Source organism: Ambystoma mexicanum, chromosome 4p, assembly GCF_040938575.1.
Source record: "Ambystoma mexicanum isolate Mex_15411 chromosome 4p, UKY_AmexF1_1, whole genome shotgun sequence".
Classification (NCBI taxonomy): Eukaryota; Metazoa; Chordata; class Amphibia; order Caudata; family Ambystomatidae; genus Ambystoma; species Ambystoma mexicanum.
The window spans coordinates 1286722112-1286739611 of NC_090927.1; the positions used below are offsets into that span (position 1 = coordinate 1286722112).

Consider the following 17500-nt stretch of genomic DNA (forward strand, 5'->3'; position numbering starts at 1 on the left):
GTGGGACACTACTGAGAAAAAGAAAGTATTTTAAAACGTTGTAAAAAAAATTATTTGTAGTGTGTTTTGTAGTGATCCAGGTTATGTGGTTACTTATTTATTGATTGTTTAGTAATTAGGAATTTGTTTAGATTTTATACTTGTGAAGAACTATTGTTGAAATATTGTCAAGAATGTATATGTCTTTGGTTTATGAATTGTTTTACTGATTTCTCAGAAATTTTAGTTAGCAAGATACTAAGAGGGTAATTTTGTGAGAAAAAACTAAGTTCTGTTTTATGTTTATGTTTTAATGACATTTCTGAATTTTTGAAACGGTTTATATAAACCAATAAACAAATAATAAAAAAATAAAAAATTAAATATTTTGTTGGGCTTTCTGCTTCACACTGTTAAGGTTTGACAAAACCTTCTGGAAGTCTCCTTTGAAGCTCTGTCCAAGTATTTCCTTTTTAAAAAGTGTACATATATCACTGTTGTGGTCTCTGAAAAAAGACAAATACAAGAGATTGTAACAGAAGGCTCACCTGTGGTGTTTGTGATTGAGCCACCTGAGTAGTTATACATACATGTTGTTGTACTACATGTGCCGTCATATCTCCAGATGTTTCCTCGTGACTGCTTGATGTTGTTGTACTTGATGAACTGACCTGTATGTCACTGTTTTATTTACAAAAGAAACATATTTATGCAAGTTATTTTTTAGTTATTGTATTGCACATACATATAAACAACCACTTCTCACTAAACGTCTGTTGTTAGGAAGCTATTTGTATATGAACGACAGTTCATATGTTCTTATGTAATGCTTACATCATCCAATTTAGAGTGCTCACAAAGTAGTTACACTCAGCAACTTGAATTTATACAAGACTTACTCCCAGTAAGTCAAGTGTACACCAGATTTACTCAGTGCACTTACTTTTATAAATAGTTTAGCTCTCTCCGGAGATATGTCAAGTGTGAGTCACTCAGTGTAATTTCTTTGTTAGTTGGCCCATTGGTATTTCACAAATTACATTACACACAATTTTATGAAAATGTAATAATAAACAAACACACAGTATAAACTCTGATACATTTTGTAAAACATAATAAATAAGCCAATTGTTGGGGCCCATTAAAACATCCTGCATTCTGAAATGCTTCTGTAATTGCTTGAGTAGTCATCAGTGGCCTCAAATAAAAATGCACAACAATTTCTACTGGTACCCCAATTGCATCTGCGGTAGTAGCAATGCAGCTGTAAACCGGGTGTCCTCTGTAGTAATCTCAGCTTCCCCACCTCATCAAAAGAATATAATCCTGGCTAATCACTTTGTCACTCTCCCTCTTAGGTCCCACATCTAATTACATTGGAAACATTTACAAATAGAGCAGATTTTCTGTAAAATACCACATAACTATGAGTTGAAATAACTAATTTCTCTTTCACTTTTTACCCCCAACCAAAAGGTAGCGATAAAACATGTAAAAATACACTTACGTTTTAAAAGTTGATTTCCTGTAATGAAGAAAAGTTCAATCTCTTGCCTTCAATAATACAATGTTTCAGCATGGGGCCAACCAAAGGTGATAAAAAAAGTAGACATCCCTAATGTCCAACTACTCACTCTATTCCCAAAGTACTGCACAAGCGGACCAAGGTTTGTGCATTAAAAGTTAAATAATTGTGGTATGATACGCTATTGTATACAATCCATTGCCACCATTAGAATTACGGTAGAAATAGATTTTTTATATTTCTGCGCATTTGCGTCCATTACTGACAATGTGGTAAACAATCCAATAGAATCATAATGAGGACCTTAAAGCAATAATCTGCTAAAACTATACTGCATTTCTTCTCAGGGCATTTGACAACATAGGACTTCTAAAATCTATGGCCACCTTACACCGCACTTGCAGTATTTCACATGTCTTTTGAGTACTCTGTGGCATTTAACTATTTTCTGCAATCCAAACTGTGACAGGGTCAGGGGCTCAACCCCGACAGGGAAACAGGAACCCCTCCCGTCCTGGGGTAGGCAGCCTATTAGGGCTATGCCAGAGCCGATCCTACTTGAGATTGTGGGAGTTGAGGGCTCCAGTCCCTGATCCCCCTCAGTATGCCTTGTTTGCGACTTTTGGTATCACTGTCAGTCATGCAATAGCTTCCAGCCTTTTTTCTGGCCAGATTTCTCTTTTGTCATTTTCGTGACTGCAAGATCCAGAATCAAACACAGCCGAAACCAAACAAAGTGAGCAAATGGAGATAGATGCAGAGACAGAAGCTCCCATTCACATCAACTTCCTGCTTACCGGCACGTATGGTTGTCTCCAAAGCGGAGGGAAAGGAAGACATCCCGTGAACACCAACAGGCCCGCCAGTACTGCTGAGACTGCACTAACACCCGCAAATGAAAAGGTGGCAGGGGTGATAATAGTTTTTAACACTATGTGCTGTTATAACCCAACCCCGGAGAAAAACCTAGGACAAGATTTGTCTGAACGGTCGTGTGAAAAAAGGAACTATTATGAAGGAGGAGAAACCAGAGAACCAAAGGGCCAAAGGCATAAAAGGCCTGCATTCTTGAGAGAGACTGAACAATGTTTGTGTGTGGTCAGGAGATGTGCTGGTGCCCCAATAGATCAGGCAGAAGGAGGAATGTGGTGGGGAGTGTTAAGAAGTCTGTGAAGCTGTTGGATATGAGTGCAGGTGAGGTATTGATTGTGAGAGAGAGTGGGACCAAGTGTGAAAGGTTGAAGTTGTGGTTGTCAGAGTGTATGATAGAGGGAGTGATAGAAAGAGGATTATGAAAGATAGTAAAGAGTCAGAGTAGAGGGTGGAGACAAAGGTTGGACGGGGAGACAGAGAGTGAAAGAGAGTGTGGACGTGAGAGCAAAGGAATAGGAGACAGTTGCAGAGGGGAAGATTTATTTATTTATTGTGCATTTGTAAGGTGCTTATACATCAAGTGAATTGTGTTTCAAAGCACCCACAGGGCAACAGGGAGGGAACATGGGATTGAAATGCAAATATAACAATCAAAGATCGAGGAAGTCCTACTAGGCCTTGTGAGCATTCAGAACGGGCAAGTGCAGAGAGAAAGGGGGAATGAGGGAGGAGGGGGTAGGTACCCCAGAGGGAAGTGCTAAGGGGTAAGCAGCTGTTAAGCTACTTGGGGAGAATGGTGAACTGCCAATAAATAAGTTCAAGCCTGTGATGGCACAGGCCAGTGGGAGCCTAGGCAAGAGCCAGGAGCAGGCGGTGGCTGAGGCGATTGGGCGTGGGAGACCAGGACCCAGGTGGACATATAAGGGCCCTGGTCACCAATCTCAGCAACTGTGGGGTTTATCAGAGGAGGTAGGGAGGGAAGGAAGAGGTGAAAAGGAAGGTCTTGAGGACCTTGCGGAATTTGAGGAGATCAGGCTCAAGACGAAGAGGAAGGGGGAGGCTGTTCCATAGGAGGGAGCCAGCTGAGTAAAAACATTGGCCACCAGCTCGCTGTTTTGCGAAGCTCTTGACACACAGAGAGTTGGTGCCAGAGGAATGTAAAGATCTGGAGGGAGAGTATTTAGTGAGAGCCAGTTGTAGATAGCGTGGTCCCCGGCCCCAGAATTTGATCCTTGCAGCAACCGTGAGTCAAGGGAGAGATTTTCAGAGCTGGAGAGATGCAGTCCCTGGGCTTGAGGCCAAGGATAAGTCTTGCAGCCCTATTCTGGATCAGCTGGAGGGGTCATTGAGAAGAAGAGGATAGATTAAGGAAGAGGATATTGCAGTAGTCTAGCATAGAGAGAACCAGAGCTCTGGAGACATCGAGCTTCTGGGGGGAAGTGAGGAAAGGAAGGATTCCTTTGAGCAGGTGGGGTTGAAATTGGGCCTTCTTGGCAAGGTCCAGAATGTGAGGGAGGAAGGACAGAAAGGAGTCGAAGATGACTCCAAGGTTTCAGGCTTCAGATGAAAGAGAAGGGGAGAGCCCATGAAGGGTGGCCAAAGTGAGGGGAAGAAAGAGGGTTTTTGGCCATCTGTGACAAAAGTAATTGTAAACACCAGCGATAAAACACAAGCATTTAGAATGCTGCCAGGAAACATAATTTTCACAAGAGTTGGGAGGAATTGGGGGAACAGGTACCCAAAACAGGTAATATTTAAAGGAGAGGGGAAAAGGGAGGGGAAGGGAGTGGCGGGAAACCAAAAACGGGGTCATGGGTGGTTCCCTGAAAAAAACAGGAGCCGTAGAGTGTGGAGTGTCATTTGCGGTAGAATGACACTCAATTATTGGGCAAAAACAAGTGAGAGAAGTATGGAAAATGGTGCTGTTTTGTAGATAAAAGATTGATGGATGTGTACCTGAAGGAGGAACACTATGGCATTGGGGGAAAGAGGTCAGAGTAATGTTTTAGAATGTTGCAGGTCCTAGGGAAAACACTAAAGATCTAGAGTGGGTGTCTTTTTGTGGGGTGTTGACATTATTTGTTTGCAGGAATCTTGTATTTTTTTTTTTTACATGGGCCCCTGTAGGATTTATGTCTTTTGAACAGCATACTGCGCACGGTAGATTGGGAAGTAAGAAAGTTTGTTTGGTGACTTTGATTATAAGTAACATATATGTTAATCCAACTTTAGTAGAAAAGTTAACACAATAATTATTAGAGGTGAAACTAGAAAACCAAATATAGGAAAAAAGTCAAAAGACATCAAATATTGACTTTTTACTGCCGGTTTCGTTGGCTGAGTTTTGCAGGAGCTGGAATGCCATTTACTAATCCTTTTAAGCACTAAACAGGATATACTCCATTGATAGTAGGGGATTATAATACTACCACAACCAATGAGGGACCCCAGGGAAGAAACATGCTAGAGTAGGTTACCCCTGTAAACTCAATTCTTTAACACTGATATATATAAATACATTTGAATAGTATTACATTAAAAATAGTAACATCTAGTTGGCCTTTCATATGGCTAGACCTCTTGCCAAAAACTAATGAGTACATCCAATGTATATAAAGAACATTTTAACATTTCTAAAAAACATATATCCTAATACATATCCTAATATCCTAATATCATCCTTTAGCATTCTCTCTTCTCAAACATACCTAAAGTGCTCCCTTGAACAATTTTCTGATTACAAATTATGAAAGTCATTCGCACCCTGGGTAAACCCCGAGGTGCGAATGGTTTTCATGCCCTGCCAGGAGGGAGGACATGATCTTTTACGGCCCGACAGCCTGAGTTAAGGCCCCCGATAAAAAATGAAAAAAAAAAAGATGGCCACTGCCATATGGAAAAGGGATGCTCCGTTCCCGCAGGTAAGTGGAGGTGGTAGGGAGGGAACAGGGAGAGGCTTCCAGCAATGAAAAAAATGGGGGGAAAAGCGCCAACCGGGGAAGGGCCTCTGGTGGCTGGGACAGCGGGCGGGGTTGTGTATTCTTGCCCAAAACGTGCAATACAAGTTAGTGCGTTATTCAATAGGCATTAATCACATGTATCTTGTAATGATGGCTAAGACCCCTTATTAGAAGAAGTGTGCTATTGCCCCTTATGAAGTTCTTGTGATATATTTCATATTGATGCTGAGCGTAATTTATTGTGCCAAATGAATACGTTTTGTACCTCATTCATTGTATGGGGACATTTTGTTAATCTGAAGACGTTTTATTAAAGTAGTTTAAGCATGATTGCACTTTCGCACCCAGGGAAGGGTGCTCAGCCAATCAGGTGGCCAGAACACATGACACCATTACAATAGAGGTGGATAACAGCGACTTAAAGAGTATTACTCTAGCCGCAGGCACCATTATTGGAATGGCGGTTGATGACCGACATTTCTCCATTGATTTAGGAAATGAACTGTTAGGACCAATCCCCAAGGACTGTTTTGACAGTGACAGTGATGACAATACAACACCAGACAGGATTTTCACCCGGCATGGGGGGAACTTCCTGGTGTACACTTCTTGCCCTTATGGTAAGGAAGATGTGACTTGTGACTTCAGAAGTGATGAGGTGATTTTCCAGGTCCATGAGGGCTAACTTTCCCACCTGAAGCCTCCAGTCCAAATCAGCACTCTGACCAGGGACTTCTCCACCGAGCTGGAGGAGGCCGCTGAGATAGCCAAACCAGAAGTCTTTCCAGGCTTCAGGCAGATGGTGGAAGAGAGAGTCAACCTAGCTGATGCCTGGTGACTCTGGAACAGAAGCAAAAGTTGAAACAAGTTTTCTTGGATTTCCAAGATCTCTTTGCGGTAGACTCATATGACTGTGGTCGCACCGACATCCACACAACAACAATTCCCACGGACCCTGGCATGACTCCAGTGTTTGTGAAGCAATATCGCTTGCCTCTCGCATCCATGGAGTCCCTTACTGAAATAATTAAGAACCTTGAGTCCCGGGGAATAATCCGTCCAGTCCACAGCACTTTCAATAATCCGGTGCTGGGAATATTGAAGCCAAACGGCCAGCGGAGACTCTGCGCCGACCTTAGGGAGCTCAACAAATGGGTCCATACTTCCCGATGGCCTCTGCCCTACATTGACCAAGGGCTGGCCAAGATCCAGGGGTCACAGGTATTCACTGCAATAGACCTGACCAATGGATACTGGACCGTGCCTGTCAGTAGGGAGGACCAATACAAACTGGCTTTTACCTTTGGGGGCCAGCAGTACACATGGACCCAGACTCCCTTCGGATACCTCAACTCCGGCAATGAAGTCAACATTTTCCTAAATAAGGCCATGCCCGACCTGGGTGCGAGGGATAACCTGGCTTATGTAGATGATGTCCTCATCAAAAGTTCATCTGTGGAAGAACACATAGCGGAGATCCGTTATGTTCTGACACAGTTGAGGGCTGCCGGAGCAAAACTTTCCTTTCAGAAAGCACAGTGGTGTAGAACCCGTGTTAATTTCTTGGGGCATGGGATTACTCCTCAGGGTCTCTGTCCCCAAGAAAAGAAAGTGGAAGCACTTCAGAAACTGAAGGATCCCACAACTCTGCGGGAACTAAGGAGCCTCCTTGGACTGACTAATTACAGCAGAAAGTTCATTGAAGGCTACGCAGAGATCACTAGACCCCTGATTCATCTCTTGAAGGGGGGGGTCAAGTGGGAATGGGGTCCAGAACAATCTGAGGCAGTAAGACAACTCAAGAGAAGCCTCTCACAAGTGCCTTGCCTAGCTTACCCTGTCAGAAACAAGGAGTTCTTCCTGGAGACAGGGTTCTCTAATACGTGCTTGACGGCAGTATTATACCAAAAGCATGACAAGGTCAATAAAGTAATCTCCTATGCGAGCAAAACTTTATCCTCTGTGGAGGAAAAATTCAACGATTGTGAGAAGGCACTCCTGGCAACGGTGTGGGCATTGAAGAATTACCGCCCGTTCATCCAGGGGGAACACATCATAGTGGAGACTCCACAGCAGCCTCTGCAATACCTCCAAAGTGACAGAATCTGGGCCGGAAATGTGAGTAATTCCCGAATTACTTCCTGGATTCTGTCAATGCAAGGCTTTCCTGTGTAGGTCAGATATGGCCAAAACAAGAAGAGTCCCCTCGCGCAAGGTCTGGCTGACTTGCATGATTGTGCCAGAGAAAACTGTCTCGAGGACGAAAGTCTAAAAATCAAGGACAACATGGAGGCATACCTTAATTCCCCACACAAAGTCTTTGAAGAAGACAAGTGTGAGGGAATGCCCACTGTCTATGTGGATGGATGCTCTTACCATGTTGACAACAACGGGGAGAAAGAACTGGTGGCCGGCGTAGGGAATGCATGGTTGAAGGAGTTTCCAGAACCCTCTGCTGGATACAAAATTGGTCCCTGAAGTAGTCAGGTGGCAGAATTGATGGCTGTGCATCAGGCCATCCTCACTGCTGTCCAACATCAACTCCACAAACTGGTCATAATCACAGATTTGGATTATGTACGGAATGGGTTTGTGGAGCACCTGGTTAATTGGAAAACCAGAGGCATGTTATGTGCTAATAACAAACCCCTGAAACATGGGAAGTTAATCCAAAATATTGATGATCTGGTCACCTCGAATGGGATGACCATCTACTGGAAAAAGATCAAGGGTCATTCCAAAGTAGAGGGACCAGACAAAACTGGAAATGACTTAGCTGATCAGCTGGCCAAAACCGGGGCCATCCAAGGGGATCTAATAGAGATTGAGTCCCTGTTGGGGGAAATCCAGGTCACCGCTATCACTAGATCCCAGACAAATGCTCACAATAATCTTTCAACTGCACAATGGAGTAAGGAGACCCCTGATGCTGATTTGATTACAGCTCAGAAGGGAGATCCAATAATTGGTAAGTTTTACCAACACATTGAGGACCCTGAGAACTTTCCCCTGACGGATACCGATTACATTGGGAAAGAGGACCTAAGAGTGTTGATGAAATGTCCAAAAAGGTTCCGAATCCAAGACGGTTTGTTGGTAAAGAAATCCCAAACTGGCCATGATCAGTGGGTGGTCCCTACCTCATTCCGAAGCCTGATGTTAAGTCACGCCCATGATGCGGCCACCGCTGGTCATAGGGGGTTTCATACAACACTTGAAATCTTAAGAGAGATTGCATACTGGCCACATATGGGCCAGGACCTCAACCAATACTTGATGGGGTGTCTGGTGTGTGCACAATTTCAACCATCATCCCTCACACACCGTGCACCTCTCCAAAAGAGGGGGATGACACTGCCATGGTCAGGTTTGCAAATCGACTTTGTAGGCCCTATAATTCGCTCGTCTAGAGGAAACAAGTACATGTTGACCGTCACATGCTTGTTTATCAAGTGGGTGGAATGTCTCCCGGCCCCAAATTGCAAGGTAGAAACAGCAGCTGCCCTGATGATTAACCACATCTTTTCCCGTTTTGGTCTACCTCAAAGGATTGAGTCAGACAGAGGTAGCCATTTCACCAGCGAGGTAATGTCAAAGATGTGGGAGATACTGGGGGTTAAAAGGAAGCTACACATTGCTTACAGGCCAGCTTCTTCTGGAGCAGTAGAGAGATACAACCTCTGGTCCTAATGGCCATCAGATCTACCCCTTCATCTGCAACTAAAATGTCACCATTTGAGTTGATGACCGGTCGCAAGATGGTGCTTCCCCAGCATTTGCTCTACAGGACCCAAGAGCAGACACTGATAAATGCCTCCACAACTCATGAGTATGTGGAGAATTTAAGGAAACACCTTCAGCATGCTTTTGCCTATGCTCAGCGGAATCTAGAAAGATCAGCTGAGAGCATGAAAACCCACCACGACTTGAAGACCACCAGGAAGGAATATACTGTGGGAGACCGGGTCTATCTATACAATTTCCAAAGAAACCAGGCCAAACAGCGAAAATGTTTGCCTACGTGGAAGGGACCGTTTGAAATTATAGACAAAATCTCCCCTGTAGCCTATAAGATCCGCATCCCCAAAGGTAGTCTGGCGGAAGGGGAAGACAAGTGGGTCAATATAAATCAGCTAAAGTGTTGCCATCCCAGGCACACTCTGCAACAACTGGAGGAATCCTCTGGCATCCCAGAGGGGACCGCTCCAGATTAATCCAGTTCCAACCTAAATTATCCCATGTAGATAGTCTCTAAAATATTATGATTCTTGTAAAAATATTTCCTGTTATATCTTGTTTTTAAAACAAGACTGAAAAATGTAACCGGATGTATAAAATGTATGTGTTCGCCACACCATTAATAGTGGTGGAGAAATGTCTACGAATAGGTATTGCCGCTTTTGCTTTATCATCCTAGGAGAGATGAAACCACGGAGACTGACCCAGGAGAACGACCCGGAGACCGGGAGCGAAGATCCAAGGGGCCCAGGGTAACGCCCAATCCTCCCATCAGGACCAGCAAGGAGAACTGATTGATCGACTGGAGGGAGGAAAAGATGCTGAACTGTGCCATCTACGGAATTGGAAGAAGATGAGGCGAACATCCCAGATCTTGCGAGTTCCATCAGTGAAAGATCAGAATGGACATCGCCAGAGGGGGGGCTTGTGGGATGTTTTTACCCATGCATCGCTACCATAAAACTGTGCATTACGGGCATTGAAAACATCATGATGGCCAGAACTCCCCAGAGAGTGCACAGGGAAAACATGAAGAATAGGCTGCCACCCATTTTTGCCTATGTTGTGAGCACAGGAGGGCACTGCCTAAAACCACCATTGGGCTACACACACAGTAGCCTGAAACCATTGGGAATGGCAATGCTGATTGCCAAAAGCAACCCAGAACTGTGTTCATTTTCTTAATGTCAAAAATGGATGCAATACTGGTGCTCACCACTATCAGAAAGCCGGCGTTTTAAAACCACCAGACTTTTGTTTAAAACTGAACAAATGAACCCAAACCAGGCCAAGGAAAGACTTGCTAAGAGGTGGATACAATGTAAAACTATATTCTGAAATGACTTGAAGGAAGTAATTATTTAATGTAAATATAAAAAATAGCTGGGGATGTCAGCAGCTTAAGTGAATTTGGGTTTAAAGCCACTAAAATCGAAATGTTTAGAATAAATGAGTGACCTACTTGTGAGTGTCACATAGGTTGCAATTGTTTAAATGTCATAGTTTTGAACTTAGAATCAGCATTCTAGCTGCATGTGCAAAAATTGTAAGTTGGATTTAAATGTAGAAAACGGGTAACTAAAGTGACATTTAGCTGAATTCTGCCTGACAACTACCCCCGACAGGATAAACCTGATCAGCCACTCTTCCCAGGCCTACCTGCATCCTGCTGCCCCTGCCAAAAGGAGATGACACCTCTCTGATTGGAAAAGGGGAGGAGCACCTGGGGACTGCAGGAAGTTGAACAACGCCCTGTCCTGGACTCAGGCAAATGTTATATTGGGGGGGTCATAAAATGGCTTCCTCTTGGGAGAAACTGGGAGGGGCAGTGCCTGTGAGAGCCAGCTGAGCTTGGGGGAAGTGGATAAACCAGAAATTCCACAATGTGCTTCGGAAAACCACACCCCTTTGGGGCCAGAGCATGATTTTAAAAAGATGGATAATCCATAGTGCATCATTTTTGTGATTGTTCTGTGCACATTTTAAGAGGTGTTAGGACCCTGTGGTATGTTCTTGGGGATAGTAGCGGAAAAAAGGGTTGTTACTCCAAATGTATGCATGTTAAAAATCTGACACTTTATCATCTGAAACCCATATCCCTGGTGCACATTTGTGTAAAATCTGGAAAGGTTTAGAGGTCGTTATCTGGATGAAAAGGGGAGAATTTTGTCATCAGTGGACACGACATCGTACAAAGACAGGGATCGGATGGTTTGGTGCTACAGAAAATATGTTAACTGGACCTATAATATTAGAAACATGGTACATAGATAAAGATGTATTTGGTTCAGAAATAGATTTGTGTGCAATTTGACAAGGGAAGGTTCCTCTGACCATAAAACCACAGCATCACTCTGACACTCCATTTCTTTCCCCCAATCAAGGGAGAGAGGAAAGCTTGGCCAATGATAAGTGAGAGGGGCAGGCTTAGCTAGGCCCAGGCACACACCCATTTTCAAAACACATAAAAGGAACATTGAAACCCAGGTAGAGACATTCACTTTCCACTTTCTTGCGGGACGCTTTGCCGGGAGACTTCAGACTTCACATCCAGAGATCCAGACTTCAAATCCATCAATCTCCAGAGACCAGAAATTAACTCCAGAATTTGTAGCAGAGAGGCCTGAATCCACAAGCTGAATCCTCTTCAGCAGGCCTCAAAACCAACCAAACTATTCAACAGCCGGGCGAGCTGTTTGAATTCTTTGCCAAGAACATTTGCAAGAACCTGTAGCAGTATCCAGAAAGCAGTGCTGTATCCGGAACCAGAGAGAACCACAAACCAGACCGTTGTGAGCAGAACCGGTGCTTGACTGACCCAGAGAGCAGAGCTGACCCAGATAGCCGGGACTTCAGAACCACCCGCCGGAAGTCCCGTCCAACCTGACCAGACCATGACGGTTTATGTTAAAAATATAGTGTGAGTACTCACTGTGCAAAACCAGTCTCTTAGTTTAAAATAATCTAATCCAAACTATTTTAGCCTATTAGAACTGCTTCCTAAAATCGTGTCATTCTGTCATTTTTAAAACTGAAAACTGTCATCTGTCATTCTGAGCTTTAAAATCTGAAAAACTACCTTTACTAAATTGGCCGTATCTCCGGAACCGTTTGTGTTAGGAGCGAGTTTTAACAATCATCTGAAAGCTAGGATTCTAGGCTTTCCAACGAACCGACTTCCTACTCCTTATAGTGCCTCCGTAATTGCGTTCGACGCACGTGTCTAAATTTGCCGCGATTTGACATTTTTGCTTAATTTCAGCCACGTGTAAAAAGATTTGTCCTCGCTTTCCTTTGCTGAAATCCGTTTGCAACCTGACAATCATTCATAGAGCATTGCTAAAGTGATCTCTCACTCACCCGGAACCTCCTATAGGGAATTAAAAGCCTTTTTAGCATATTTTGCACTTAATTGCAACCACATCAAAGTATCTTGCCTGTGTTTAAAACTCCTACCTGTTTTCCGCTAAGCTTGCTAGGGGGGGAACTGAATTACATTTGATTGCATTCCTGAGAACTGTGCCCATCTCTTTACCATGCATAGGGGGGGGGCAAATTGTCAAAGAAAAGTGATTACATTGGCCCTCATTACGACCCTGGCGGATTTCGCGGTGCTAAATGCACCGCGGAGCATGGCGGAAAGCCGCCGATAGCGCCATGGAGGTTGGCGGATTTACCGCTCCATTCCGACCCAGGCGGAGCGGTAAATCCCCAATCCCCATTTTACCCTTCCCCATTCCCATTCCTGCCCCATAGGGTATAATGGGAGTGGGGAAGGAGTTAATTACGCCACCGTAGAGTACGGTGGCGTAATTAACGACGAGGTTCATTACCGCCATGGATTTTTCCGCCTGCAAAAAGCAGGCCTAAAACCCTCCATGGCGGTAATAAATCTCGTAGTACGGCGGACGGGTCCGCCGCGAATACCGCTGGCGTAAACCCACTCCGCCAGGGTCGTAATGAGGGCCATTGTCTTTTGTTGAAGTCATATCAAGTTTATTTTCTGTACTGCATTTTCATTCATCATTGCATTGTCCTTGAAGCCATAAAAGCATTCTCAGCTACTTTATCATCTCTATATCAACTCCTAAGCCATTAAAAGAGTGTACCACTGTAACATTATCCATTGTTGATCACTATCATCTTCACAAGTGTGCTATCAAACATTAATTTATTATAAAAGTGATATATATATATATATATATATATATTGTTTAATTTTCAAATAAACCTTTTAAATTTGCAAAACAAACCTACTTCTTGGCTCAGCGGGGTCGGGGGGATTCTGAGAGAGAGGTGTTATATAAGGGTTGTCATCCAGAGTAAATGAACTGGACATAAAAATACATCAATAAGGGCTTCCATCAGCATCCCAGACAAGGCATTGACTTAGCTGTAGTGTTGAATTGAAGTCGCTTACACAGCAGTCAGGGGCACCCTCCACCAGGCCCCCACTCATGTCTCCCAGCACCCCCACCCCCCAGCAGTCAGGGGCACCCTCCACCAGGCCCCCACTCATGTCTCCCAGCACCCCCACCCCCCAGCAGTGCAGGCCACCTGCCAGCAGGCCCCCACTCATGTCCAACTCATGTCCCCCTGCACCCCCACCCCCAGCAGTCAGGGGCACCCTCCACCAGGCCCCCACTCATGTCCAACTCATGTCTCCCTGCACCCCCACCCCCCAGCAGTCAGGGGCACCCTCCACCAGGCCCCCACTCATGTCTCCCAGCACCCCCACCCCCCAGCAGTCAGGGGCACCCTCCACCAGGCCCCCACTCATGTCTCCCAGCACCCCCACCCCCCAGCATCCAGGGGCACCCTCCACCAGGCCCCCACTCATGTCTCCCAGCACCCCCACCCCCCAGCAGTGCAGGGCACCTGCCAGCACGCCCCCACTCATGTCCAACTCATGTCCCCCTGCACCCCCACCCCCCAGCAGTCAGGGGCACCCTCCACCAGGCCCCCACTCATGTCTCCCAGCACCCCCACCCCCCAGCATCCAGGGGTACCCTCCACCAGGCCCCCACTCATGTCCAACTCATGTCTCCCTGCACCCCCACCCCCCAGCAGTCAGGGGCACCCTCCACCAGGCCCCCACTCATGTCCAACTCATGTCTCCCTGCACCCCCACACCCCCACACCCCAGCAGTCAGGGGCACCCTCCACCAGGCCCCCACTCATGTCTCCCAGCACCCCACCCCCGACCATCCAGGGGCACTCTCCACCAGGCCCCCACTCATGTCCAACTCATGTCTCCCAGCACCCCCACCCCCCAGCAGTCAGGGGCACCCTCCACCAGGCCCCCACTCATGTCCAACTAATGTCCCCCTGCACCCCTACCCCCCAGCAGTCAGGGGCACCCTCCACCAGGCCCCCACTCATGTCCAACTCATGTCTCCCTGCACCACCCCCCAGCAGTGCGATTGGCCTGGGTACGTGTATTCCAGGGGTGCGCGGGTAGTTTCACACGCGATTTCAGCAGGGTGCATGTATTACGTGTTCGGGTGAACTTCCACACGCGACTGGGCCTGGGAGAGTGGGGTACGTGTATTCCTGGGGTGGCCGGGAAGATTTACACGCGACTGGGCCTGTGTATTCCTGGGGTGGGCGGGAAGATTGACACGGTCGCCTACAACACGCCAAAAAAGACGGTCCAATCCGGAAACACGTACGCCAGCATGAAGCAGGCGCACGTCGACTCGCAGGAAGCAGGCGTACGTCGACCCGCGCAGCATAAAAGTGTGCACAAACAAGCCCAGACGCCAGTATGAATATACCGTTCCTAGCAGCAGTGGCCGTGGGATACCGCAGGAGGAGGAGGAGGATAGTCAGGGCCAGAATCTTTACAACCAGAACCAGCCTTTTTGGTATGCGTGATGACCAGGTGTATGGGAGGTACAGGTTTTCACCTCACATAATACTCGACCTGGTCAGTGAGTGGGAGGATGACCTCACATCACCCACCCTGTGCTCCCAAGCACTCAGCCCCCTGGAGAAGGTCCTCAATGTACTGCACTTCTTGGCTACCGGATCATTTCAGCGGACAAGTGCCATAGTGGGGGGGGTGTCACAGGCGACGCAGTCACGGTGCCTACACCAGGTGTTGGCCATCATCACTGCACGCCCATCAGTCCGCAGGCACATATACCTGCCCAGAACACCTGCAGAAAGGCAGGCTGTCATCCAGGATTTCTACGGGGTGGCACAATTCCCCAAAGTGCTAGGTGCCATTGATTGCACCCATGTGGCTCTACGTCCCCCCAGGGCATCTGAGCACATCTATAGAAACCGCAAGCACTGGCATTCCATCAACGTCCAGGTAGTATGTGATGCCAAGGGAATCATCACATCAGTATACGCCAACTATCCAAGGTCCACCCACGACAGCTTCATTTACAGGATGTCAACCCTAAACCGGGACATGGAAGCTGGCCGGCATGGCGATGCATGGCTGCTTGGTGAGTATAAATGCAACTGCACACGCATGCATGTCAGATACAGAGTAATGTCACTACCCCACTAATGATACCCATCACCACCTCCCCAGGAGACAGTGCCTACCCTCGGAGCACCCACATGATGACGCCAATTCGGAACCCCATCACGCCTCCCGAGGTAAGATACAACACAGCCCATATTGCAAACCGGGGCACAGTGGAGCGCACATTCGGAGTGCTCAAGTCACGCTTTCGCTCCCTTGACCATTCTGGCGGGCAGCTGCTGTACGCTCCCCCAGTAGTGTGCAGGATCATAGTGGCAGCATGTGTCCTGCACAATGTTGCAACACGCCGGGGCCTGGCTGTGGACATGGTGGTGCCCCCACATCCCCAACCACATGCACGCCCGCTGCGCATGGGAGGGGAAAGGGCACGGGGTGAGGCAGCCTGTACGCAGCTGGTGGCTAATTACTTCACATAGAAATCACACCCCTGTGGGGTGCACACAGCCCTGGCACATACCATCTGACAATCAATGATGACTCAATCTGACAATTATGATGAATGAAGGGACAGTCAACTGTCAGAACCATAGCAGCCTGAGATTGTTCACCTGGAAGTGTCACAATGTGTGCATCCCTACCTACACAAACACCACCAATGCAGTGTCATCAAAAGACACACTTCTATGCAGCAAAAATGAATACCAACTTGCAAAATACAACATGAGAACAGTGCCATGTCACCCAACCCCTCCCCGGCACCGCCACACAACACACCATGGCATGTCATGCTATGTGAGAGCAAACCAAGTAATCCCCACAACATGACACAAGTGTCACAAAGTACATTGTCCCTAATGGAAACTGGCCACACATGAAATGCTCACTGTAATGCAGGACCAACAACACACATTACCAAATATTAAGCAATAATACAAATCACCTACACAACCTCAAACCTACCATAAACATGACAGTACAGATTTAAAAAATTGGTGGTCTCACTACCTGATAATGCCAGCACTTCGACCACTTCCAACTGTACAGTGTTAGCGCCACGCAAAAGTGTAGGTGCACTGCTTACAACATGGACTCCATTTCCAAAGTAGACCACCTTGTGAAGGCATGAGGAATGGACCTGCAAATTAGGAGGATGAGATGGATGCAGAGGCACATAACAATACACCATGCAGTGTACCATACAACAACAATATGCACTAGGAATGTATAGACAGTATTGACTACAGACTGCCCACACATCAAATGGGAGTCCAACGTCACTGTGTAAGTCAATGTCACTTGGGCACACCCTTTGCAAGCCCATGGAAACGGGAAGCAGGAGGGGTGTGTGTCACTCAAACCCAAGCATCTAACTCAAATTCAGGACAAGCCTGCATGTGCCCAGCCACAATACAGCGTATGCCCATGGGAACCACACAAGGCAACACACTGTGCCTCATTACGACCCAGGCGGTAAGTTACCTCCTGGGTCGTAACTTTACCGCCATGGCGTAAACTATGTTTACGCCATGGTGGTTGGCGGATTTACCGCCCCATTCCAAGGTGAGTGGGGCGGTAAATCCCCATTTCCCATTTACCCTTCCCCATTCCCATTTTTGCCCCATAGGGCATAATGGGAGCGGGGAAGGAGATAATTATGCCACCGTAAATTACGGTGCCGTAATTATCTCCAAGGTCCCTTAGCGCCATGGATTTTAACGCCTGCAAAAAGCAGGCGTTAAACTCACCATGGCGCTAAGGGACCTTGTAATCAGGCGTTAAGGGTCGGCGCCGTTTACGGCGCCGTAAACCCCTTAACGCCTGACTCGTAATAAGGCCCACTGTAACAAAAATCAAAAATCAAAAATCAAAAATCAAAAATCAAAAATCAAAAATCAAAAATCAAAAATCAAAAATGGCCATGAATGGGCCAGGGGGGGTGGGGGAGGCCACCCAGGAGGTCCGAGGACAGGGTGCACACCAAAA

General features: G+C 46.5%; 1 protein-coding gene across 3 annotated transcripts in view; it reads right to left on the bottom strand.

Moving 5' to 3' along the window:
- PCNX2 (pecanex 2) overlaps window positions 1–17500 on the bottom strand; it is a 3925748-nt gene that overhangs the window by 3640905 nt on the left and 267343 nt on the right. For all 3 annotated transcript variants that reach the window (XM_069606982.1, XM_069606983.1, XM_069606981.1), the window contains exon 3: window positions 528–660. In XM_069606982.1, coding sequence (XP_069463083.1) covers window positions 528–660 — 133 coding nt within the window. The remainder of the gene's footprint in view (window positions 1–527; window positions 661–17500) is intronic.